This window comes from Choloepus didactylus, chromosome X (genome assembly GCF_015220235.1).
Source record: "Choloepus didactylus isolate mChoDid1 chromosome X, mChoDid1.pri, whole genome shotgun sequence".
In the NCBI taxonomy this organism is placed as follows: domain Eukaryota; kingdom Metazoa; phylum Chordata; class Mammalia; order Pilosa; family Megalonychidae; genus Choloepus; species Choloepus didactylus.
The window spans coordinates 94,740,637-94,765,813 of record NC_051334.1 but is presented as its reverse complement, the minus strand read 5'-3'; the positions used below and the strand labels follow the sequence as shown (position 1 = coordinate 94,765,813).

The 25,177-nt window shown below is 35.9% G+C and overlaps 2 protein-coding genes across 2 annotated transcripts in view; one reads left to right on the top strand and one right to left on the bottom strand.

Moving 5' to 3' along the window:
• The window catches only part of RPS6KA6 (ribosomal protein S6 kinase A6), a 326,190-nt gene that overhangs the window by 167,864 nt on the left and 133,149 nt on the right, over positions 1–25,177 (top strand). Inside the window, exons 6-7 of the mRNA XM_037821825.1 lie at positions 5,030–5,136; positions 5,441–5,478. Of these exons, the coding sequence (XP_037677753.1) occupies positions 5,030–5,136; positions 5,441–5,478 (145 nt within the window). The remainder of the gene's footprint in view (positions 1–5,029; positions 5,137–5,440; positions 5,479–25,177) is intronic.
• LOC119523068 (lysine--tRNA ligase-like) lies at positions 14,857–17,286 on the bottom strand. Its single transcript, XM_037821826.1, has 2 exons — positions 17,205–17,286; positions 14,857–17,024 (listed from the first exon to the last, which is right to left on the bottom strand). The coding sequence occupies exons 1-2, from the start codon at positions 17,264–17,266 to the stop codon at positions 15,050–15,052; spliced, it is 2,037 nt and encodes a 678-aa protein (XP_037677754.1). The 5' UTR covers positions 17,267–17,286; the 3' UTR covers positions 14,857–15,049.

Genomic DNA, 25,177 nt, shown 5'->3' with positions numbered 1-25,177 from the left:
ACAGAACTTATGCTTGTCATTTGTGAGCTCTGTGGATTCTTCCTTTTAAACCTTTTGGGTTGTTCTTTTCCTGGGCTCCATAGTTTCATCAGATCTATGCTTGAGAAATTATTAGCTGGGAGACATTGTGAAATTTACCTTGTTATGTGCTAGAAATTTTTGTTTTCCTGTAAATATTATTGAGCTTTGTTCTGTGATATGGTTAAGTAGTTTGGGACTAGTTTGATCCTTTTAGGCCTTACTTTTAAGGTTTTATACTGGACAAGAGCAGCATTTAGTTGGAGATTCACTTTGCTTCACTATTAAAGCAAAACCTTTCTGTGAACTCTTTCTGATGCCCTGTCAGTTATGAGGTTTTCAACTCTGGCTGGTGGGAACAGGAACTATTCCTGTCCCTTTGTAAGTACCATGAATCATTCCCTTTAATCCTTTCAGCTGTTTCTTTTTCCAGTTTGGGTTAGTTTTATCACCCACATGCACTGAGCATTATTCTACTGAATATTTGAGGGGACTCCATACATATCTACAGAATATGTATGTAATTCTCTCTTCTTCAGGATCCTATTGTGTGAATTCTACCTCTTTCTTTTCCCCAGACTCTTAGCTCCATCTCATCAACTCAGAGAATCTTCTGGGCTATACTTAAGTATTCCTTGCAATACTGTTTGTAAACACTTTCCAGGTAGTAAGCTAGGTCAGTTGTAGGGCTTACCTTGTTTGCTTCCCGTCTTTCAGTATTTGTAGTGTTTTATTGCCTAATATCAAATGATTTGAAAAGTGTCATTTCAGTTTTTTTCTGTGTTTTATTTCTTTCAGGCAGGAGATTAAATCCTGTCTTTGTTTACCTCCATTATGTCTTGAAGTGGCAGTCTGGGAGTAGCATTTTAATTGGGTAGTAGTGGTTTAACATCTCACTTCCATAATTTAAAATGGTGAGTGTCAGAGAGCTACTGTTGATTCCCAGAGATCTGGAATTTGCTGTGATAAGTTAACAGTGTGATTCTGGGATGCTAGCCAGTGCTTCAATGGCTAAGCTCTCTGACTTATATCTGTCTACCTAGTGAAAAATGTGCCATGCATAAGCATAGACTATTATCCTGGTATATTGTTCACTATAGAATAGAATTCAGTATGTGGTAGTGTCTGTCTAGGACCACTTCCAAGGAGCATCTTAAAAGGAACTTGTTAAAAGCTAGTCCCAAGGCATGAAAGGACAGTGGCATAACAAGGCTCCAGTATTCATGTTTTCTTGTGTTGTATTATAGAATTGTCAATACATGTTTGAGGAATTCTTACTTCTACTCATTTGTAATTTTCTTTTAAACTCTTCAGACCTCCATTCTTAATATGGGACTATCTAAACTCATATTAGCACAGAAATGCAGTCAGTAAGTTTTGATTCCTAACTCTGGAATATTAATAAGAGCAAATATTTTAGATGCATTTCCCCAAAGTTTTTTAGCATATTCATTGAAAAGGCTTTCAAAATTTGATATAAATGTTACTTCTATAGATAGCCTATTACTAAATGGTTGTTTATTAGTTACACTTTGCTTATGTATAAAAGAAAATATTCTAAAAGAATCCAAAATGAAAACTATTCTTTATGCCTTAAAAATATTTTTAAAGTACAATTGTTTGTGTGTGTATTGAAGAATTTTATAATATATGTCATATATATTTTAAACTAAAGGGTAGGTTCCTTGCCCAAAGTTTTCTCCCCCAATACACATATACACACAAACACCACCCCCTCCCATGCACAACTCTTAAGCCATGATCTGCTTTGCAAATATAAAAAAACATAGAGCAGAATGGAGGTTGATTATTGTAAAGATGTCAATTTTTCATAATTAATTTATAGGCTTAACAAAATTCCAAACCAAGTTGCAATAGCAAGTTTTGTTTGAAATTGACAGAAGAGTTTTACACTTTATCTGGAAAAGTAAATAAGTGAGACAAACTAAGAAATTTTGAAAAATAAGAACACCCTTTCTTTGCCCTATCACTGGTTTAAAAATTTATAAAGCTACTATAAGCAAAACTTCATCATACCAACACAAGATTAGACACATACTATAGCCCAGGAATATTCATGTGTATATGACTTACCATATATTATTATAATAGAGGAAGAATAACAAATCAGTGGTAAAGAAATTGATTATTTAGTAAACAGTATTTGAAAATTTGGTTTGATATTTGAGAAAATAACATATTTTAAATCACCATCTCTACTATATTCAAAAGTGAATTGCACTTGCATTAAAAAGCTAAATCTGGGAAAACAATTACTGTAAAAGAAAATACAGTTAAATATTTAGTGGACCATTGAATGTGGAAGGCCTCCTTAAGCATGAAGTTAATGAAGAAAAATCATACAGAAAAATATATATATAAATTTGACTACGTAAAATTAAGAATTACTGGCCATCAAAACCCAGCACAGAGTGGAAAAATATTTGCAAATAATATGGTGGAGAACTGACATTTTTAATATTTAGAGCTTCTACCAACTGATAAAACAGTTAAGTCAATAATGGAAATTAAGCAAAACATTACTGGATAATTTATGGAAAAAAATAGAAAGACAAGTAAACATGAAAAAAGTGTTTACCCTAAGAATCAAAATTTAAATTAAAACAAGATTGATGATATTTTTGTATAACAAATTTGAAAAGTTTTTCAATGCTATCATGGATGTTGTAAGAAAAATACTTTCATAAATTGCTGATGGGAGTGGAAATTATTGTAAACTTTTTGGAAAATAATTTTGGAAAATAATTATGATTCTTTATGCTGCTTGACTCAGTTTTTCCTGTTCTGTTTTGTAGGAGTCCATTCTGAGGAAATAATCATAAATATCAATAAAATATTATGTATATCACAGTTATTTAAAATAGTGAAAAGCTGAAAATAAACTAAATGTCCAGAAAGGGACTATTTAGGTAAATTATGGTAAATTATTTTGGTTGATACTGTCCAGCTGTTGAAAACAGTGTTTATAAATTTGGAACATGCTTATGATGTAATATTAAGTGGGGAAAAGGAAGCCATTAAATAGTATATATAAGATGATCTCAACTCTGTTGACACACACACACATACATATCAAACGATTTGAAGGATGGACAACAAAAGATTAAAAGTGCTTTACCTCAGGGTGGTTCAGTTTTGAATGATTTTGTTGTTGAAGGGAATTTATGACTACAATGATTATTGAATAGGAAAGCATTATTGGCAGTGAACCTAAAACTTCAATAAAAGTGAGCATAGCATATGGCAGAAGTAGCTTCTGGGGAAGTGGTAGTTCTTAGGGACAAGTATACCTGAGTTCAAATCCTGGGCCTGCTTCTTACTAGCTATGTTATTTTGGGCGAGTGACTTAATCACTGTATGTCTCTTTTGCCATATGTAGAATGGGGATAATACCTACCTCATAGGGTTGTCCAGAAGATTAAATAACATAATGTAAAATGCCTGGCACATAATTCATTAAGCTCATCACATAACTGCTTTAGTGAGTTCTTTATAACTATCATGAGACTTTCCACAGAGACAACTTCATGACATGTTGGTAGGTTTCCCATAAACTATAATCTAGGCAAAGTTTCTTCTTTAATTTAAAATTGAAATATTTTTATTTAGGGCTTTTTTATGTGTTGGATTTCAATGAATATTTTTATTATTCTTCAGAAGTTAAATATTTTTATTCTTAATGAAGTATCAAGTAAAAATAATGTTCTTATTCTTTTGCCATTATAATATCCAAAGTAACTCTCCTGAAACTTAGATAATGAACAATCTTTGTTTTTCTATAGGTTACTTTGAAAAGTGGATGGGATATGGAAAGTCATCTTTAACTGTTTATTCTCTGCAGTTTTACAAGTAGCCTGAATCTACATTCCATAATATAGGGGAAATGATTCTAAATGGGCAAGCTAGTTGTACAATTTTATGGTAGTTTATTGAAATTTTGAGCCTTCTCAATAATCCAGAGGTTTTTAAAATGAAAATAACTTTTTGATTTTACCAATATGATGTCCTTGAAAAATCTTTAGAAGATTTGTTTGAGTAGTGCCCAATTATGTGTAAAAATTAGCACTCATTTATGAATGATTATGGACATAAACTTGTAATAATAATACCTCAAGGCTGCACACATAGTATTCTACAGATTACAAAACTTTTTTCCCCATATAGTCTAATCTGATTCTTCTAGCAATCTTGTTAGGTAGATACAACAAATATTATCTCTATTTTACAGATTTAGAAACTGAGGCCAATAGGGAAGTGACATGTCTAAGGTTAAACTGCTAATTTAAATTCCAAGTCTAGTGCTCTTTTCACTTCATCATAGCAGCTCCATTCCCAGACACAAAATGGTTGAAGAATACAGTACCATTAAGTTCATAAATTTTAGTAACAGAAGAGACCTGGAGCTACCCCTTAGGTCAGAGATCGATTTAGAATTGTGTGCAATATTAGGATTACTAATTTAATAACTTGTGGTGGTGTATTAGAAGCCTTGTGTTAGTAGAGCTTCTAAAATTGAAATTCTTGAGAAGTGATAGTAGGCAGTGAAAGAAAAAATGGTATAAATGGTAGAATTACCAGCTTTAAAGTAAAACATCCTGTATACTTCAAAGACCCTAAGAGCACCACTATATTATACCAGAGTACTAAAATTGATATTGGTATTATGGCACCAAGTCATTTTAAAAAAAGTTAAATCCTTTGCAGTGCATTCAGTGTAAGAAGAAATGCAGCCTACATAATGTTATAGGAAGATTTATATTAAAATGGTTAATATTAAAGGAATAGACTCTTAGAGCTTAGTTACATCTATCTAGGAACCTTACTTCTTTGGTATACCCAATAATTTTGCCAATCAAATAGCAATGTACTATGCTTATTTTCTTATAATTTGCCTAAATTTGTCTGTCTACTTGTTTTTAAGGACATAAATTTAAAAAAAATATTCAATATTGAAAGAAAGCTCAAATGGTAAATTATTTTTTCATTCTAGGTTTTGTTTACAGAGGAAGATGTGAAATTCTACCTTGCAGAACTGGCCCTTGCTTTGGATCATCTGCATCGATTGGGGATTGTATATAGAGACCTGAAGCCAGAAAAGTAAAGCTACACTCTCCTTATGTATCCCTGTTGTCTATATTTTTATAACTATGTTTTATCATTGTCTATTAAGTCTTTTATTTAAAGAGTATATGAAATTATATATGAATTATATAATGATATGAAACATTAATAAAAAGTAACCTTCATTAGATACCCATCAATTTTAAATTAATCAATCATTTAAAAGTTTCCAATATGTCAGATAGATATTGTTCTATTTTACATTTATGATGATTTTATGTAAATATTTTATATAAAAATATTTTATTCCCTCTTGTTGAATGTGAATTTTAATTTACAGTATTTTGCTTGATGAAATAGGACATATCAAGTTAACAGGTATGTAAATTTTCTTATCATACCTTAAATCCATTGTTTTATAATTTTCATTATTTTAACATTTTTCTGTTTTCTTCCTCTTTCTTGGTTTTGATTTCCTTTTTATTCATCTATTTAGTGAGCTAAAGTTAATTTTTAGGATAGCTTAGATAGCTCTCAATATATTCTTATTGTAATATTAGAAAATATAACAATAGAATCACTATCCTAATTTTAAAAATGGCATTTGGTGTTCTAGGTTAAAATATATCATCTGAATTTCAGTCTATACTGAATATTTTATCATTTAGTAATTACATTTGAAACATAGTGTATTTGTAAAGTTTTAATCCAAGTGTTTTCATAATCAAGAGGTTTTATTCTTTATTTATAAATATGTGTTTTATTTTATTTTGTTTATTGAGAGCTCACTGTGTATAACACACTGTGCTAATCCTCAAAGGACCCTTAGGTATAAAGTATCCTTATTATACCATTTTTAAAAACTTTTCATTTTGAAATAATTACAGATTCATAAGAAGTGTACCTGTCACTTAAATTCCCCCAGTAACGACATCCTACAAAACAGTAGTGCATTATTAAACCCAGGAAACTGGTATGATAAAATTAAGTGGACTACCGATTTTATCTGGATTTCACCAGTTTTTGCATACACAAATTTCTTGTATTCTTTGTGAATAATTCTACAAAATTTTATTGCATATGTGGATTTGTTTTCCACCATCAAGACATAGAACTGTTCTACCACCACAAAATATTTCCTTGCACTGCCTCTTTATAGTAACATCTTCCCTCCCCTTTCCTAATTCCTAGCAGTCACTTATTTGTTCTACTTCTCTAAAATTTTGTCACTCTGAAAATGTTGTATAAATAGAACCATACAACAGTCTCATTCCTGAGCATTTGTCCTAGAGAAATAAAAACTTATGTTCACACAAAAACTTGTTGATGAATGTTCATAACAGCTAAAATGACCCAAATGTCCTTCAAAGTGTGAATGGTTAAACCAACTGTGGTACATCCATACTACTCAGCAATAAAAACAGCCAAACTGTTGATATACACAACAACTTGGATGGATCTTGGTGGCACTATGCTGAGTGGGAAACCCAATCTCAAAAGGTTACATATATTTTAAGTAGATAGTAAATTCTATATTTAATGATCAGAATGTAAAAACAGAGATAATATTAAGATGTGGTTTTTATGGAGAATTTTGGACATTACAATTTAAAGGTAAGTTGCTTTAGATACCTAAGTTTCCTGCTTTAATGTAAAAATAAAGTATCAACCTGTTAAAGAAAGTACACAATAATAAATATTAGATAATTTACACCTTTTTGTCATTATAACCTGATTCAAGAGTTTATAATGAGCAATAAACTTAGGGGTTTAACCTTACAATATTCCAGTAAAATTGGTTAAAGTGTGCCCATTCATAACAAATATTTTAAGACTTTTCTCTTTCCTTTTCCTTTTCCTTCTTTCATTTATTTCCTTTTTATTCTTTCTTTCCTCCTCTTTTTCTTTTATTTTTCTTTCTTCCTTTCTTGCTTTCTTATATTCTGCAGCTTTCCTTCTTTCTTCTCTCCTTCCTTCCCTCCCTCTCTCCTTCCTTCTTTCCATTTGTCCCTCCATCCATCTGTCCTTCCCTTCCCCTCCTTTCTTTCTTCCCTCCCTCCTTCCCTTTTTCTTCCTTCTGTTTTGAATGCTATAGTTTAAAGTATCTTGTCAAATGCTATTTGTCATTGATACCAGTGGGCTGTGTATGGGCTGCAGTGGCTTAAGAATGTCTCATCTAAGCAGGGTCTTGTCCAGCATTCTAAATTTCCCCAGAAAAATCTTAGGAGAGGGATAATACCTTTAATAATCCCACAATATTTCTATTGTCCTTATGATTTAAATTTTCCCCTGGAATCCCCCAATTTCTGATAGTGTATATAAAACATAAATATATAGTATTGTTTGCCTGGGTTAGGAAAAAAGGTTACTTATAATATCCAATTAAAAATTATATATTGAATATGGAATTGATTTGAAATGTCTGTGGTTGCAGCGAAGTGTTTTCTGAGGGACACATTTCAGGGGTAATTTTTATAGATGGAAGAGAAAATGTATGATGGCAAAAATTTAAATTATAGGGTACTTGAACTGAGTAAGAGAAAATGTATGCATGAGAAAATAACTTTTAGGTAATTTTTAAGGTTACTTGCAAATTGATCATTGAGATTATTTTTACTTATTGTGTTTGTGCATACTTTAAAAATGTTAAAGTCTTATAAAAGGATCATTTAAGATTACAAATATGTAAAATACCACACCTTCAAAAATACCCTTCCTTTATAAAGCTAATTTATTAATTTTATTTTATTTTCTAATTAGCACTTTGGAGAATCCATTGTATATCATACATCTTATTTAATCTTGTAGCTAACTCAAGATTGGAAAATTTTTTCTCAATTTATTTGCTGAACAAATTCTAGTGGTATATATCGGTTTTGTCATAAAGGAACTCTATGTAGTGGCATAAATCTCTGAAAGGTTACAGAAGGATAAGAAAATTCTCTTCCCTTTCCCCGTTCTCCCTGGAATGGCCAAAGAAGCCAGTGCTCTTCTCTATAAGGTATATTGTTATAGTTATATTCAGCTGAACTGACCTTGAAGACTAGCTCTTATTTCATTTAATTTTCTAAGTGGAATGTGTTTCTAAGTTTAAAGCTTCTCAGAATATAGAGAGAGAACATAGTAGTACATTGAAAAGTTCTTTATAACTTATACTAATAATTATATTGCCCTCAGTTACTATAAAAGGCTAAGTGATTTTGTTTTTAAATGAAAATTCTGAACTTGGACTGGTCCTAGAATGAAGTGTCAATATTGGTATTTTATTGTAAACAAGCCATATAGGGCTTAGAGGTTTATTTTTTTATTTTTAAAGTTGTTATAATATTCATACCTTAAACTCGCCCTTTTGATCCTTCTGGTGATGGAATCAATGTCAGTATCCTGGTTGTGATATTCTACTATAGTTTTTCAAGATGTTACAATTGAGGAAAACTAGTTAAAGGGTAAACAAGATCTCTGTGTTATTTAATCTACAATTATCTCAAACAAAAGTTTGTAAAATACATTTTGTGTATTAGTCTGCTAGTTTTGACAAATGTATGCAGTCTTGTAGTCAAGATACAGAACAGTACCATCACCCACAAAAATTCTGCTATTGTAAATCAATTCCTCCCTTTTGCCCCAAGACAACTATCATTCTGCTTTCTGTTCCTACATTTTGCCTTTTATAGAATGTACTATAAACAGAAGCCTATAGTATATAACCTTTGTGGCTGGCTTTATTTATTTAGTGCATTTCAGATTCATCCATGTTGTTGCATGTATCAATAATTCATTCCTTTTTATAGCTAAGCAGTATTCCATTTTATGGGGGTACCATAGTGTTTTTATCCATTCTTCATTCAATTGGTGTTGTTTCCTGTTTTTGGCAATGATGATAAAAGCTGCTATAGATGTTTGTATACATGCATTTTAAAAATATTAGGCTTTATTTTTTAGAGCACTTTTAGGTTTACAGAAAAATTGCACGTATACCCCACCACCACCACAGTTTCCCCTGTTATTGACATCTTGCATCAGTGTGGTGCATTATTTACAATTGATGAATCAATATTGATACATTATTATTAACTAAAATCCATAGTTTACGTTATGGTTCACTCTATTTTTTACAGTTCTGTGGGTTTTCACAAAAGTATAATGTCATGTATCCACTCTTAAAAAATCATACAGAGTAGATTTAATATCCTAAAAATGCTCCACCTATTCATTCCTGTCCCTTTGAACCCTGTCAACCACTGATCTTTTTACTGTCTCTGTAGTTTTGCCCTCTTCAGAACATCATGTAGGTGGAATCATACAGTATGTAGCCTTTCAAACAGCCTTCTTTATTGGCAATGTGCATTTAAGATTCCTCCATGTCTTTTGTGGTTCAGTAGCTCATTTCTTTTTATTGATGAATAATAGTTCATTTTATGGATGTACAATTTGCTTATACATTCACCTGTTGAAGGACACTCTGGTTGCCTCCACTTTTTGGCAATTATGAATAAAGCTGGTATAAATATTCATGCATAACATTTTTGAGTGGATGGACATAAGTTTTCAACTCATTTGGGTACATATTTTGGAGTCCATTTGCTGGATTGTATAAGTCTGTGTTTAGCTTTGTAAGAAACTGTCCAACTGTCTTCCAAAATGGCCCTACCAGTTTGTATTACTAACAGCAATGAATGAGAGTTCCTTTTGTTCCACATCCTCACTAGCATTTGATGTTGTCAGTGTTTGGGATTTTAGCCTTTCTAATAGGTTTTGTAGTGGTATCTCATTGTGTTCATTTGCAATTCCCTAATGACATATGATAAAGAGCATCCTCTCATATGCTTATTTGCCATCTGTATATCTTCTTTGATGAGGTGTCTGTTCAGCTCTTTTGCCCATTTTTAAAATGTATTATTTATTTTCTTATTATTGGATTTTGAGAGTTCTTTATATGCTCTAAATATAAGTCCTTTATCACACATGTGATTTGCAAATATTTTCTCCCAGTCTGTAACTTTTTTTCATTTTCATAACAGTATCTTTTGATGAGCAGTTTTTTATTTTGATGAAATTGTTTATCAACTTTTTTCTTCTATGGACTTTACTTTTGATGTTTTATCTTAAGAAATTCTTGCCTGAACCAGGATCACAAAGATTTTCTCCTTTATTTTCTTTTGAAATTCTTAGGTTTTACTTTTAGGTCTGTGAGCCTTTTGGAGTTAATGTTTGCATGTGATATCAGGATGGATTTTTGTATATTGGTATTCTATTGTTCTAGCACCATTTGTAGATAAGACTAGCTTTTCTCTATGGAATTGCTTTTGCATCTTGTCAGAAATCAGTTGACATTATACAGTCAGTTCTACTATAATGTAACATATATGATCTTAAAAGTCACTACACTATGTAAAAGAACACAGTAAAAACCACAGGACTTGCAGGGGAAACTGAATTTGGGATATAAAAGTAAAATATTTCATCAGTGACACATTAAAAGAAAAGATATAAAATGGTAGCATGGTTTTACATGATAGCACTGTTTTACACATGCTAAGTGGTTAAGAAATATATAAATATACATTACAAGAAATATGGCACTTTACCTTGAAAAAGACCTGAAGTTTGCTTGTCAGCAGGGTTGCAGCTTGTAAGTTACTGTGAAGTGCTGGAAGGGGGATTATCTGAAATTGGAAGGGAAGTTGTAACACTAGATATGGACAGAAGTGACTTGTAGCCTGTGGATGTTTGAGGTGTGTCCATATGTGTGTTTTGTTTATTCATGCTTTGCACCATTCAGCTGGATACTGGTTTCTGTGTTTACCTAGTGTTCCTCATGGGCAAATTGTGCATCAACAAATGAGTAATTAATGTTATCCTCAAATTGTTTCCTAATATCTAAATTAAGTTGGAACAAATTTGCACTTCAAAACAAGTGTTATAGCAGAACTGACTATATGTGTCAGTTTATCCCTGGACATTATTTTGTTTCATTGATCTATATATCTAACCATCATTCAATTAAGACCACATTGTCTTGATTACTGTAGCTTTATAGTAAGTCGTGAAGTCAGGTAATGTGATTCCTTCAATTTTTTTCTTGTTTTTCAAATGTTTTGGTTATTCTGTTTCCTTTGCCTTTTCATATAAATTTTAGAATCAGCATGTTGATTTCTACAAAAGAAATCTAGTTGGGATTTTGATTGGAGTTATTGGATCTGTAGTTCAGATTTGGGAGAATTGACATCTTAATGGTGAATCTTCCAATCCGTAAACATGGAATATCACTCCATTTATTTAGGTCTATGTTTATTTCTTTCATCAGCATTTCTAACATACAAGTCTTGCATATATTTTGTTATATTTATTCCTGAATATTTCATGCTTTTTGTGGTAGGTTTTAATTTCAATTTGTAATTGTTCATTGCTAGTACAATAGAAAAAGATTCATTTTTCCCATAAACTTTTTATTTTGAAATAATTTTAATCTTATGGAACAGCTGCAAAAACAATGCAAAACCCATACAGACAATTCTAACGTATCCCTTCTCCCAGATAACCATATCCATTAAGTTTAACATTTTGCTACATTTGCCATATCACTCTATCTATCCACCTCACTACCTGCCAGTCCATCTATCACCTGATCTCTCTTTTTATCTATCTATCTATCTATCTATCTATCTATCTATCTACCTATCTACCTTCCTTCCTACCCACCTACCTACCTACCTACCTAACATTTGAGAGTAGGTTGTATACATCATGTTCCTTGAACACATAATAGTTTCGTGTGTATTTCCTAAGAGCAAGGATACTGTTGTCCACCTTGTTACCATTTTGTTACCGCCCTGTTACCACTTTGTTACCACCTTAAGTTTAGTTATTAAGTTCAAGAAATTTAACATTCATATAAAGCATACAATCTATATTCCAATTGTTTCATGTGCCCCAATAATGTCCATTTGAGCCTTACTCTTCCATTGTTAGATCCAGTCCACAGTCATGTATTACATTTAATTATTGTATCTTTGGTTGTCTTTTTTTAAAAAATTGTGGAAACATATACAACATAAACTTTCCTAACTCAACCCCTCCCAAGCAAACTGTTCAGTGGGATTAATCATATTCAAAATGTGCTATGCCCACCCATCCTTTTCCAGAAATTTCCCATTACTCCAAATATAAACACTATAACCATTATGCATTAACTCCCCATTCCCTGTCCTTTCTGACCATGGTAACCTGAAATCTAAGTTCTGTCAATATGAGTTTGCATACTCTAGCTATTTCCTATAAGTGGAATCAAACATGTCTATCCCTTTTGTCTGATTTATTTCACTCAACATGATGTCTTCAAGGTTCATCCATATAGTGGCATGTATCAGAACTTCATTCCTGTTTAAAGCTGAGTCATATTCCATTGTATGCATATAACACATTTTGCTTAACGACATTTGGTTGCTCCCACCTTGACTTTTGGGAATAAAGCTGCTATGAACATTGGTGTACAAATATCTGTTTGAATTCCTTCTTTCAATTCTTTTGGGTTTGTGCCTAGAAGTGGGATTGATGGATCATATAGTAGCACTATATTTAATTTTATGAGGAACTGCCAAAATATTTTCCACAGTGACTGCACCATTTTACATTATAACCAACAATGTACAAGTGTTCCTATTTCTCCATGTCCTCTCCAACACTTGTTATTTACATTTTTTAAATAGTAGCCTTTCTAGTGGGTGTGAGATGGTAGCTCATTGTGGTTTTGATTTGCATTTCCCTAATGGCTAATAACATTGAGCATCTTCGAATACTTATTGGCCAATTTGTGTATCTTCTTTGAAGAAATGTCCATTCAAGTCCTTTGCATATTTTTACTTGGGTTGTTTGTTCTTTTGTTATTCAGTTATAGGATTTCTTTATATATTCTTGATATTAAACCCTTATTAGATGCATGGTTTCCAAATATTTTCCCTCATTCTTTTCACTTTCTTGATAATGTGCTTAGATGCCCAAAGTTTTTAATTTAGATGTACTCCAGTTTATCTGTTTTTTTCTTTTGTTGCTCACACGTTCATGGTAAAGCCCATGAATCCATTCCCTAACACAAGGTCCTGAAGATATGTTCCTGTTTTCTTCTAAAAGTTTTATAGTTTTAGCTCTTATATTTAGATTGTTGATCCATTTTGAGTTAATTTTTGTTTATGGCATGAGGTTGGGGTCCACTTGCATTCTTTTGCGTGTGGATATCCAGTTTTCCCAGTACCATTTGTTGATGAGACTATTTTTTTTTCCTGGTTAGTGGAATTGGCTCCCTTGTCAAAATTAGTTGGCCATAGATGTGAGGGTTTAAATTTGTGCTGTCAATTCTATTTCACTGGTCTGCATATCTGTATTTGTGCTAGTACCACACTGTTTTGATTACTGTAGCTTTGTAGTAAGTTTTGAAATTGGGAATGGTATGTCCTCTGACTTTGTTTTTCTTTTATATTTTGGTTATTTTGGGTCCCATGCTCTTCCATATGAATTTAATGTTTAACTTTTCCATTTCTGTGAAGAAAGCTGTTGAATTTTTTGTTAACTTTTAATATTGAATGACTTTCAAATTTACAGGACAGTTACAAAAATAATACAAATATCCCATAGAGAACTCCACAATAACCATATCACCCTAGATACCTAGATCCACCAATTTTAATATTGTGCTATATTTGCCATATCATTCTACCTATCCATTCTATCTATCCATTTATCTGTCTATTCATCATCCATTTTGGGAATACTTGAACATCATGCTCCTTAAATACTGCCAGGTATATTTCCTACTAACAAGAATATTCACTTATGTAGCCATATTAAGTGCATTTATAAAGTTCAAGAAATTTAACATTGATATTAAGCTTACAATCACTATTCCAGTTTTTATATATCCCAATAATGTGTCTTTAAGCCTTTTCTCCACCCTTCCTAGATCTCATACAGGATCATTATGGCATTCAATTGTCATTGTCTTTTTAGATGCTCTTTTTATAAAATTGTGGGAATTGTGGGAACATATATACAACATAAATTTCTCATCTCAGCCTCTTCCAAGCTTACCACTGAATGGGATTAATCACATTCAAGATATTGTGGTCCCGTCACCACATTCCATTACTAAAATTTTCATATATCCCCAAACAGAAACCCTACACCTATTATGCATTAATCCCCTTCTCCCTGCCACCACACTCCTGGCAACCTGTACTTTAATTTCTGTCTTTAAGAACTTCCATATTCTCTGTCTCCTTTGTAGTTACCCTGGGTCTTAAAATTAATATCCTAAATATATTAAAATTTCCTTTGCTTTGATCAGCTTAAGTTCAATAGTATATACAAACTATGTTCTTTTACCCTCCCTCCCACCACTTTAATGTAGTGCTTGTCACAAAATACATGTTTATACATTATGAGTCCCAAACCTCTGATTTATCATTGCATTTTATGCATTTGCCTTTTAGATCTTGTAGGAAGTAAAAAGTGGAGTTACAAATCAAAAATACAATAGTATTGGTATTTATATTTACCCATATTGGCCTTACCAGATATTTATTAATGAATATTTGGTCTATTGTCTGTTATCCTTTCACTTCAGCAACCAGGACTCGCTTTAACATCTCTTGTAGGGCCAGTCTAATGGTGATGGAATCCCTCCACTTTTGTTTATCTGGGAATGTCTTAATCTCTCCCTCATTTTTTTTTTTTTTTTTTTTTTTTTTTTTTTTTTTTTTTTTTTTTTAGAGATAAACGGTTTATTTGGCAACAATGAGTAAAAAGAAATTGTCAATTTTTCTTCTCTTTTCTGGTGGCCGAACTGAACTGTGATTATCAAATGGATTGCAGCAGATATGAATTCCCTTGCAAATCTTGACCTTTTGCAGAGATACAAAGATGCCAGAGTTACTTAACTTGGAATTATTATTTTCTAGACTGATGTGCCAACTGTTGTGCTTTCCAATGTATCAGTGGTTGCTACATTCTCCTTCTTGTCTTCAGGTTTCATGGCAGGAAACAGAAGTACTTCCTTGATGTTATTGGAGTCTGTGAGGAACATAGTAACACGGTCAATGCCCATGCCCCAGCCAGCTGTTGGGGGCAGCCCGTATTCCAGAGCGGTACAGAAGTTTTCATCTATGTACATGGCCTCATCATCACCAGCAGCCTTGGCCTCAGAACACATCCAAGTTTCTCTGTGAGATAAAAACACCTCCATTGCCTGGGGCTCTGCAACTCCAGTGAAGCTCATTTCCAGAGATTCTACAATTTCGAAGTCTTTCTCCAATTTCTTGATAGCACCCATCAGTGGCAGTAAGAGTGCAAGCTGCAGCTTCTGGGGGCTTCTATCTTCATTTTTGTTTATCTGCCTCTCATCCCCAAGCCACATAAAACATCTAAGAAACATACAGCTCTTGTTCTTGGCTTGTTCTTCAAAAAGTTGCCGCTGCCGCATGGGGTCATTCAGCTCAGTGTAGGCATTGCAGATTTCCTTCTTCATGACAAACAGCTCAAAGCGCTCCGTTAGACCCTCTTTGGAGCGATGCCACTTGGCCAAAGGGCTCATTATCTGCGGGTGATCACAGATGAATGTAGGATCAATGCAAGTCACTTCCAGGAACTCTCCGACAAGCTTATCAAGAAGCCTGGCTGTGGTCCGAGGTGGAGTGCATTCAACAGCCTTTGCCACACAGATATCATCAAGAATTTTGCGAGTTTCCTCAGTTTCGAAGAGATTAGTTTCTGGCAGTTTCACCCCCAGAGCTTTCTCGAGTTCTTCTACCATGTTGATTCTCCGGAATGGTGGGGTGAAGTCAATCTCGTAGGCTTGGCCCTCTGGGCCATCTGGATGGTAGGTGACCTTGTAACTGCCTGTAATGTGCTTTACCATTCCTGAAATCATCTTCTCTGTGATTTCCATGAGATCGTGATAGTCTGCGTAGGCCATGTAGAACTCACAGGTAGTGAACTCAGGATTGTGAGTTAAATCAATTCCTTCATTCCGGAACTGGCGTCCAATCTCATATACCCGGTCAATGCCTCCAACAACCAGCATCTTATGGTAGAGTTCTGGAGCAATTCTCATATACAAGTTCATGTCCAGCTCATTGTGGTAGGTGATGAAAGGCTTGGCCACAGCTCCCCCTGGTATAATGTTCATCATGGGAGTTTCAATCTCTAAGAATCCCAACTCATCCAAGAAACTTCTTATATATGTGATAATCTTAGAACGGATGATAAATTTCTGCCTCACAAAGTCATTCAGGATCAAGTCCAGGTATCTCTGACGATATCGTGTTTCCTTGTCTTTGAGGCCAAAGTGAAGATGAGGTAGCATGTGCAAGCAAGGAGACAGTAACGTGATCTCATAGGGAATGATGCTCAGCTCACCCTTCTTGGTTTTCCCAGGATTCCCCCGAACTCCAATTATGTCTCCCCTATGCAGCTTATTATTGATTTTAATAAATTCTTCTTCTGATTTATAATTCCTGCAATTGGCCATGACTTGCAACTTGACACCCTCTCCTCGAAGGTCATAGAAGATGAGCTTTCCCCCAGAAGCTCTTTTGGCATGGATCCTACCTGCCACTGTTAAGGTGATATCAGTCAGGTGGTCACCAGGCTGCAGGTGACTATACTCCTCAATGAAGTGGGTAAGCGAGATGTCCACATGGAACTTGTGTGGGTATGGGTCTTCCCCACTGACCTTCAGTTGGTGGACGGCTTGACTGCGAATCTTGTAGTATTGATTTGGGTCCAGACTCTCCTCCTTGGCACCCTCATCATTGTCAGTAGTGTGGCTGGTGGTAGCAGCATCCTGGCTTAGCTGTTTCTCACTGAGCTCCTTCTGCTTGGCTTCCTTCTCAGCTACTTTCTTCTCAGCTTTCAGGCGTCTCTTTAGTTCACTTCTTTTATCAGAAAGTGGCTTGTCCTTGTGAAGCGCTGTGAAAGGAGCAAGTTGACCCAGTCGCAGCTCCCTCTGACCCCACTGTGCCCAGGAGGTTTGGCGCAGGGACCCCCTAACAAGCCTTACAGCCGCTTGAGTCAACATGGCAGAATACTCTGGAACTAATGATTACCACCACTTCTTGCTCAGTTTCGGTTCGCCGCTGTCCACTTTTATCTCAGGCTCCTGAACTGCGGCCATCTTTCCCTGAGGGCCCGACCTAAAAGGCTCTCCCTCATTTTTAAACACAGTTTTGCTAGATATAGATTCTAGGTTGGCCAGTTTTTACTTTCAGAGTTTTAAATTTGTCTTCCCACTTTAAAAAAAAATTAAGAAGTTGTGGGTTTACAGAACAATCATTCATAAAATACAGGGTTCCCACATACCACTCTATTATTAATTATCACACCTTGCATTGGTGTGATACATTTGCTACAATCGATGAAAACACAAATTTTTAGACTTGTGCTATTAACCATAGTCTCCATGGTTTAATTTAGGGTTCACTGTTTGTGTAGTGCAGTTCCAGGGATTTTTTTTTTTTTTTTTTTTTTTTATTCTGTTACCATATATACAAACTAATATTTCCCCTTTTAACCACATTCAGGTATATATTTCAGTACTGTTAGTTACCCCACTACCTTCTTGCTTCCATGATTTACAGCAAGAAATTTGCATTAAATCTTACTGACGCTCTCTTGTGCATGACACATTGTTTCACTCCTGCAGCTTTTAGGATTCTTTCTTTATATTGGCATTTAACAGTTTTATTACACTATGCCACAGTGTAAGTCTATTTGGGTTTATCATGTTTGGAGTTGGTTGAGCCTTTCAAATGTACATATACTGGTCTTTCATTACATTTGGTAGGTTTTCAACCATTATTTCTTCAAATATTCTGTCACTTTTTTCTCCTTCTGGGGCTCCCATAATGCGTATATTGGTACACTTGGTGATGTCCCACAGGTTCCTCAGATCTGTATACTTTTCATTCTCTCTTCTTTCTGCTCCTCAGACTGGATGATTTCAATCATCTTACCTTCAAGTTTTCTGATTCTTCTTTCAGCTCCAATCTGCTGTTGAGCCTTATAGTAGCCTGAAGCTATATGTACCCCGGAAAAACATGTTCTTAAATCTAATCCATTCCAGTGGGTTTAAACCCCTTGTAAGACCTTTTGATGAAATCACTTCAGTTAAGGTGTGACCCACCACGGTCAGGATGGGTCATAATCCTATTACTGGAGTCCTTTATAAGCAGAATGAATTCAGATATGAGATATAAAAAAAACAGGGACAGAAGAAGCTGAAATTAACAAAATCCAAAAGAGAAGGGAGACACCAGAAGACACTGCTGTGTGTCTTGCAATGTAACAGAGTAGACAAGGATTGCTGACAGCCAGTCTTTGGGGCAAAAGCATTGCCTTGATGATGCCTTGATTTGGACATTTCCCAAGCCTCAAAATTGTGATTGAATAAATTCCCATTGTTTAACCAACCCATTTCATTGGTATTTGCTTTGAGCACCATAGTAAACTAAAACAGATTTTGGTAACAGGAGAGTGGGGTGCTGCTGTTGCAAATACCAAAACTGTGGAAATGGGATTGGAATTGGGTAATGGGTAGAGGGTGAAAGAATTGGGAGACACTTAGTGGAAAAAGCCTAGATTTCTCTGAAGATTCTGTTGGTAGAAATATGGATGCTAAAGATACTTCAGATGAGGTCTTAGAAGGAAATGATGAATGTGTTATTGGAAATTGGAGGAAAGGTGATACTTGCTTTACAGTGACAGAAAACCTGGCAAGATTCAGTTCTGATGTCAGATGGAAGGTAGAATTTGAGAGTGTTGAACTTGGATATTTAATTAAGGAGCTTTCAAAACTAAGTGTGGAAAGTGCAGCCTGGTTTCTCCTTATAGCTTATAGTAAAATGTGAGAGGAAAGGGATAAGGTGAGAATTGAACTGGGCACAAAGAAACTAGAAATTGATGGTTTGGAAATTTCTGAGCTTCTAGAAAGTGAGTCCCCAGAGAATAGTGCTTTATGTAATGGTATAAACATGGAATCTGTGCAAGTGAGTATTAGATGTGCAGTTATCTAGGAAGGATCTGTAGAAAGGCCTACTGTCTGATGGTTTGGACCACTGTGTACTATATGTAAAACCTTTTTGCAAGATCTGTTTGCAAAACCAATGCCACCTTGGACTAAAAGGGACTGAAAAGGGACAAATTGAAGGAAAAATCATTTCAAGGGCAGAGCCATGGAAGCTGTGATCTGGACCAAAGACATCTTCTCAGACCAAGAGAGCGGGCTCACCCAGTTAGGTGGAAAGTGTGAGTCAGCTCAACTCAGAGAGGGCAGGCCTTCTGCCCTGTTGTTCAGGAAGAGTACAGCCACCCCAATTCTCAGAGAAGGTGGAGTCTTTACCTTGGGGATTTTGGACAGTCTGGCTGTCACCCTAATGCTTGAAGAAGGTGGGGCCTTCACCCCTGTGTTAGGGGAGAGCATTTCCACTGTGCAAGTGCTTGGAAGGGATGGGGCTCCCACTTCATCAGGCATAGAGGACAAAATATCATTCCACAGATGACTCTCATACCTTGAAATCTAATGGAGTGTGCCCTGCAGGGTTTCAGAATTATTTGGGACCTGTGAACCCTGTTTTCCTTCCATTTTTTCCCTTCTGGAGTGGAAATGTTTATCCTGTGCTTGTCCCTTCTTTGTATATTGTAAGCAGAAAACTTGTTCTCTAAGTTTCATAGGTCCACAGCTGAAGAAAATTGTGCCCCAGGACAGATCACATCTATAACTGATTTTGATAAAACTTTATACCAAGCATTGTTACTGAAATGAAAAGGCTTTTGAGATTTTGTGACAGAATGAATAATTTTTCATGTAGAAAGAACAGGACTTTTGGGTGTTTAGAGGGTGGAGTGTGGTGGGTTGAAGCTCTGTGTACCCCAGAATAATATGTTCTTAAATCTGGTCTTTTCCTGGGAGTGTAACCCCACTGTAAATAGGACCTTCTGATGTGGTTACTCTGGTTAAGGTGTGACCCACCACAGTCCAGATGGGTCTTAATACTATTACTGGAATCCTTTATAAGCAGAATGAATTCAGACATGAGATATAAAAAACCATGGAAAGAAGAAGCTGAAAGTGATACCCAGAAGAGAAGGGAGAGATCAGCAGATGCTGCCATTTGCTTTGCCATGTGACAGAAGAGCCAGGGACTACTGGAAGCTGGTTTTTGGGAGGAAAACTTTACTTAATAATGCCTTGATTTGGAAATTTTCCCAGCTTCAAAACTGTAAATGAATAAATAACCATTGTTTAATCTGACTCACATCATGATATTGGTTTGAGAAGCCTAGGAAATGAAAACAAAGTCTTCTAGGGAATTTTTAATTTCTATTACTGTGGTCTTCAGCTCTGTTTATTATCATAATTTCCATTTCCTTATTGATATTCTCTTTATGACCATCTATTGCTTTCCTGATTTCCTTTAGCTCTTTGAGCAAATTTAGGACCATTTTTTTTTCCTTTTTAATTTTTATTGGGATTGTTCAGATACCATACAATTATCCAAAGATCCAAAGTGTACAATCACTTGCCCCTGGGTACCCTCATACAGCTGTGCATCCATCACCACACTTAATTTTTGTTCAATTTTTAGAAACTTTTCATTACTCCAGACAAGAAATAAAGTGAAAGATGAAAAAAGAAAGAAAGAAAAGGAAACTCAAATCCTCCCCTATCCCTAACCAACCCCGCTCAATTGTTGACTCATAGTGTTGGTATAGTACATGTTACTGTTCATGAAAAAATGTTGAAATACTACTAACTATAGTATATAGTTTGCAATAGGTATATATTTCTTCCCTATATGCCCCTCTATTATTAACTTCTAATTGTATTGTCATACATTTGTTCTGGTTCATGGAAGCAATTTCTAATATTTGTACAGTTGATCATGGACATTGCCCACCATAGGATTCAGTTTTATACATTCCTATCTTTTGAGCTCCAACTTTCCTTCTGGTGACATATGTGACTCTCAGCTTCCCCTTTCCACCTCATTCACACACCATTCGGCGCTGTTAGTTATTCTCACATCTTGCTACCAACATGTCTGTTCATTTCCAAACATTTAAGTTCATCCTAGTTGAACATTCTGCTCATACTAAGCAACCACTCCCCATTCTTAAGCCTCGTCCTATATCTTGGTACCTTATATTTCATGTCTATGAGTTTACATATTATAATTAGTTCCTATCAGTGAGACCCTGCAATAATTGTCCTTATGTGTCTGGCTTATTTCACTCAGTATATTGCCTTCGAGGTTTTGTCATCAACCCATTTTTTTTTTAATATGGTTTTGTTCACACACCATACATTCCATCCTAAGTAAATAATCAGTGGTCTTCTGTATGGTCATATATTTATGTGTTCACCACCTTCACCACTATCTATATAAGGGCATCTACGTTTCTTCCACAAAGAAGGAGGGAGAGTCAAAGAAGGTAGAGAGGCAAAAGAAAGAGGAAAAAAAATGACAGCTAGGAAGCAGCAAAAGGAAAAATAACCTTAAATCAAAGTAGAATAAAGAATCAGACGATACCACCAACGTCAAGTGTCTAACATGCCTCCCCTATCTCCCCCTCTTATCTGCATTTACCTTGGTATATCACCTTTGTTACATTAAAGGAAGCATAATACAGTGATTCTATTAGTTACAGTCTCTAGTTTATGTTGATTGCATCCCAATGCCTCCCCATTTTTAACACCTTGCAAGGTTGACATTTGCTTGTTCTCCCTCAGAAAAGAACATATTTGTACACTTTCTCACAATTGTTGAATACCCTAGATTTCACCAAGTTACACAGTCCCATTCTTTATCTTTCCTCCTTTCTTCTGGCATCTCACATGCTCCCCACCTTCCTCTCTCAACCGTTATTCATAGTTATCTTTGTTCACTGTACTTACATTGTTGTGCTACCATCTCCCAAAATTGTGTTCCAAACCACACACTCCTGTCTTCTATCACTCTGTAGTGCCCCCTTTAGTATTTCCTGTCAGGCGGGTGTCTTGTTCACAAAGTCCCTCATTGTTTGTCAGAAAATATTTTGTGCTCCCCCTCATATCTGAAGGACAGCTTTGCTGGATATAGGATTCTTGGTTGGCGGTTTTTCTCTTTCAGTATCTTAAATATATCACACCACTTCCTTCTTGCCTTCATGGTTTTTGCTGAGAGATCTGCACATAGTCTTATTAACCTTCCTTTGTATATAATGGATCACTTTTCTCTTGCTGCTTTTAGGATTCTCTCTTTGTCTTTGACATTTGATAATCTGATTGTGAAGTGTCTTAGCGTAGGCCTATTCTGATCTCTTATGTTTGGAGTACACTGCGCTTTTTGGATCTGTAATTTTATGTCTTTCATAAGAGATGGGAAATTTTCATTAATTATTTCCTCTATTATTGCTTCTGCCCCTTTTCCCTTCTCTTCTCCTTCTGGGACACCAATGATACGTACATTATTGTACTTTGTTTCATCCTTAAGTTCCCGGAGACGTTGCTCATATTTTTTCATTCTTTTCTCCATCTGCTCCTTTGCATGTAGGCTTTCAGGTGTTTTGTTCTCCAGTTCCTGAGTGTTTTCCTGCCTCTTGAGATCTGCTGTTGTATGTTTCCATTGTGTCTTTCATCTCTTGTGTTGTGCCTTTCATTTCCATAGATCCTACTAGTTGTTTTTTTTGAACTTTTGATTTCTGCCTTATGTATGCCCAGTGTTTGTTTACAGCCTCTATCTCTTCTGCAATATCTTCTCTAAAGTTTTTGAATTGATTTAGCATTAGTTGTTTAAATTCCTGTATCTCAGTTGAAGTGTACATTTGTTCCTTTGACTGAGCCATAACTTTGTTTTTCTTAGTGTAGGTTGCAATTTTCTGTTGTCTAGGCATGTTTCATTGGTTATCCAAATCAGGTTTTCCCAGAGCAGAACAGGCTCAGGTCCCAGAGGGAAGAAATATTCAGTATCTGGTTTCCCTGAGGGTGTGTCTTAGAAAATTGCTCCACCCTGTGATGTCTCAGGTCACTGTGCTTTTCTGCCCAGCAGGTGATGCCTGTTAGCCTATAATTCTTGACTGGTGTGAGGAGGCATGGCCGTGTTCCCCCAGGCTCTGGGGTCTGGTTCTGAATGGAAGGGGCCCCACCCTTTTCCTCTTAGAGAAGATAGACCCCCTAGAGGGGATCATTAGCATTTAAATGGTCTCTCTCTCTGCTTGTGCTGTCTCCACCCTTCTCTGAGTCACAGCCCTGGAAACTGAAAATGGCTGGGGCTTTCACCACTGAGCCAAAAAAGAAACAGATAGTCCCCTTCAGACCTAATCCAAGGTGACCCTCCAGCTCTCCAAGGTCAGTCATCACTCAAAGCCTCTATCTGTTTTTTGGGGATTCATGCCTTTAGTGAGCAGTTCACACTCGCTACTTAAAACCCCAGTTGGAGCTCAGCTGAGCTATATTCACTTGCTGGGAGAGAGCTTCTGTCTGGCACCATGAGGCTTTGCAGCTTGGGCTATGGGGGAGGGGGTCTCGTGACTTGGATCCACAGGTTTTACTTGCAGATTTTATGCTGTGATCTTGGGCATTCCTCCCAATTCAGGTTGGTGTATGATGAGTGGACAGTCTCGTTTGTCCCCCTGCAGTTATTCTGGATTATTTACTAGTTGTTTCTTTTTTTTTTTAGTTGTTCCAGGGGGACTACTTAGCTTCCACTCCTTTCTATGCTACCCTCTTGCCCAAGCCAGGACCATTTTTTAAAAGTCTTTGTCTTGGGGGGGCAGGGCAAGATGGCAGAGTGGTGAGGTATGGAATGTAGTTTCTCCTCTAGGGCATCTGGTAAATAGCCAGGAACTGTACAAAACAGCTTTTTTGGGGTCTTCTGTGACCAGTCATGCATTGTACACCAGTCTGGATTGGGTGGAATTGGTGGAACAGCTGATATTGCAGTGAAAAACTCTTAAGTTTTCCTGGCCAGAGGGCTGATGCCCCTCACCTCCAGGCATAGCAGACTGTCTTGGAGCTGGTTCTCTTAGGGAAAAAGAAACATTCTATGCTGGGGGCAAGGAGGGGGGCTCAACCCAACACCAATTGCAGAATTAATTAACAAATTCAGACTGCTGAATAAAAGTTCCAAGCACAGATAAACCATGGGCAGGCACCAAAGAAACCTGGAGAAATCAGTCTGGCAGAGAGGAGGCAGGGCTGACAGCAACAGCAACAGCAAAAACAAAAACAAAAACAAAACAAAACAAACAAAAAACAGATATTCAGAATTGGCCATCTTCGGAAAACTGGAAAAGGGCTAGGCTCCGGGAAAAAGAGGCACAAAGAAACAGGGACCAACTCCCATCTGCAAACATGGGAAGCTGGGGTCCAGCTTTGAGAAAGGGTTTTTTTTTTTTTTCCATCTTTTCTTGATCTATGACTCTTTAATTTTTTGCTTTTCAATAGCCCATCAGAGCTTCTGCTTCAGCAATGCCCAGGGCAAGGACAGAATTTAAGTTGTCTCAGAGTAACTATTCAGGTGAAAGAGATAATAGCCTAAAGGGTGTATCTTTATTTTAAATAGCCTATACTGGGACAGACAAAATTTAGGGACTGGAGAGAGGTCTTAAAAAGAGATTTTTCTTTTTCTTTTTCTTTTTCCTTTCCTTTTTTTTTTTGAAATAATTATTTTAGGTAGCTCATTACAGAAAGCCTCAGATATTTGCAACTGGCCTCTGGACCCAGGCAACACTATAGGTAAGACAGGGCTGAGAGACAAATCAATGAATCTAGTGGGGAAGACAATTCCCTAAAGGGCATAACTTCCCCAAGAAAAGGGGGCATGGTCCAGCTCAAGTAGTGGCATTCCTTCAAAGAACTCAGACCCCAGGGGCTGGTAAAGAGAACCCAGCTTAAGTCAGCCACACCACTGGCACGGACAGGGTCTGTGGAGAATTAAAGGCATTGGTAGCAACTCTTTACACTGATGGGGAGCTGTGGGCTAATGATTGCCACCTGCTGGAAAGGATAGGAAAAGCACAGAGACTACAGGTTTCACAGGAAGGTCTG

Coding starts and splice junctions, on each gene's coding strand:
- LOC119523068 (XM_037821826.1), bottom strand. CDS start 17,266: ATGGCCGCAGTTCAGGAGCCTGAGATAAAAGTGGACAGCGGCGAACCG. Junction 17,025..17,204: donor GAACCGAAACTGAGCAAGAA/GTGGTGGTAATC, acceptor TGATAAAAGAAG/TGAACTAAAGAGACGCCTGA.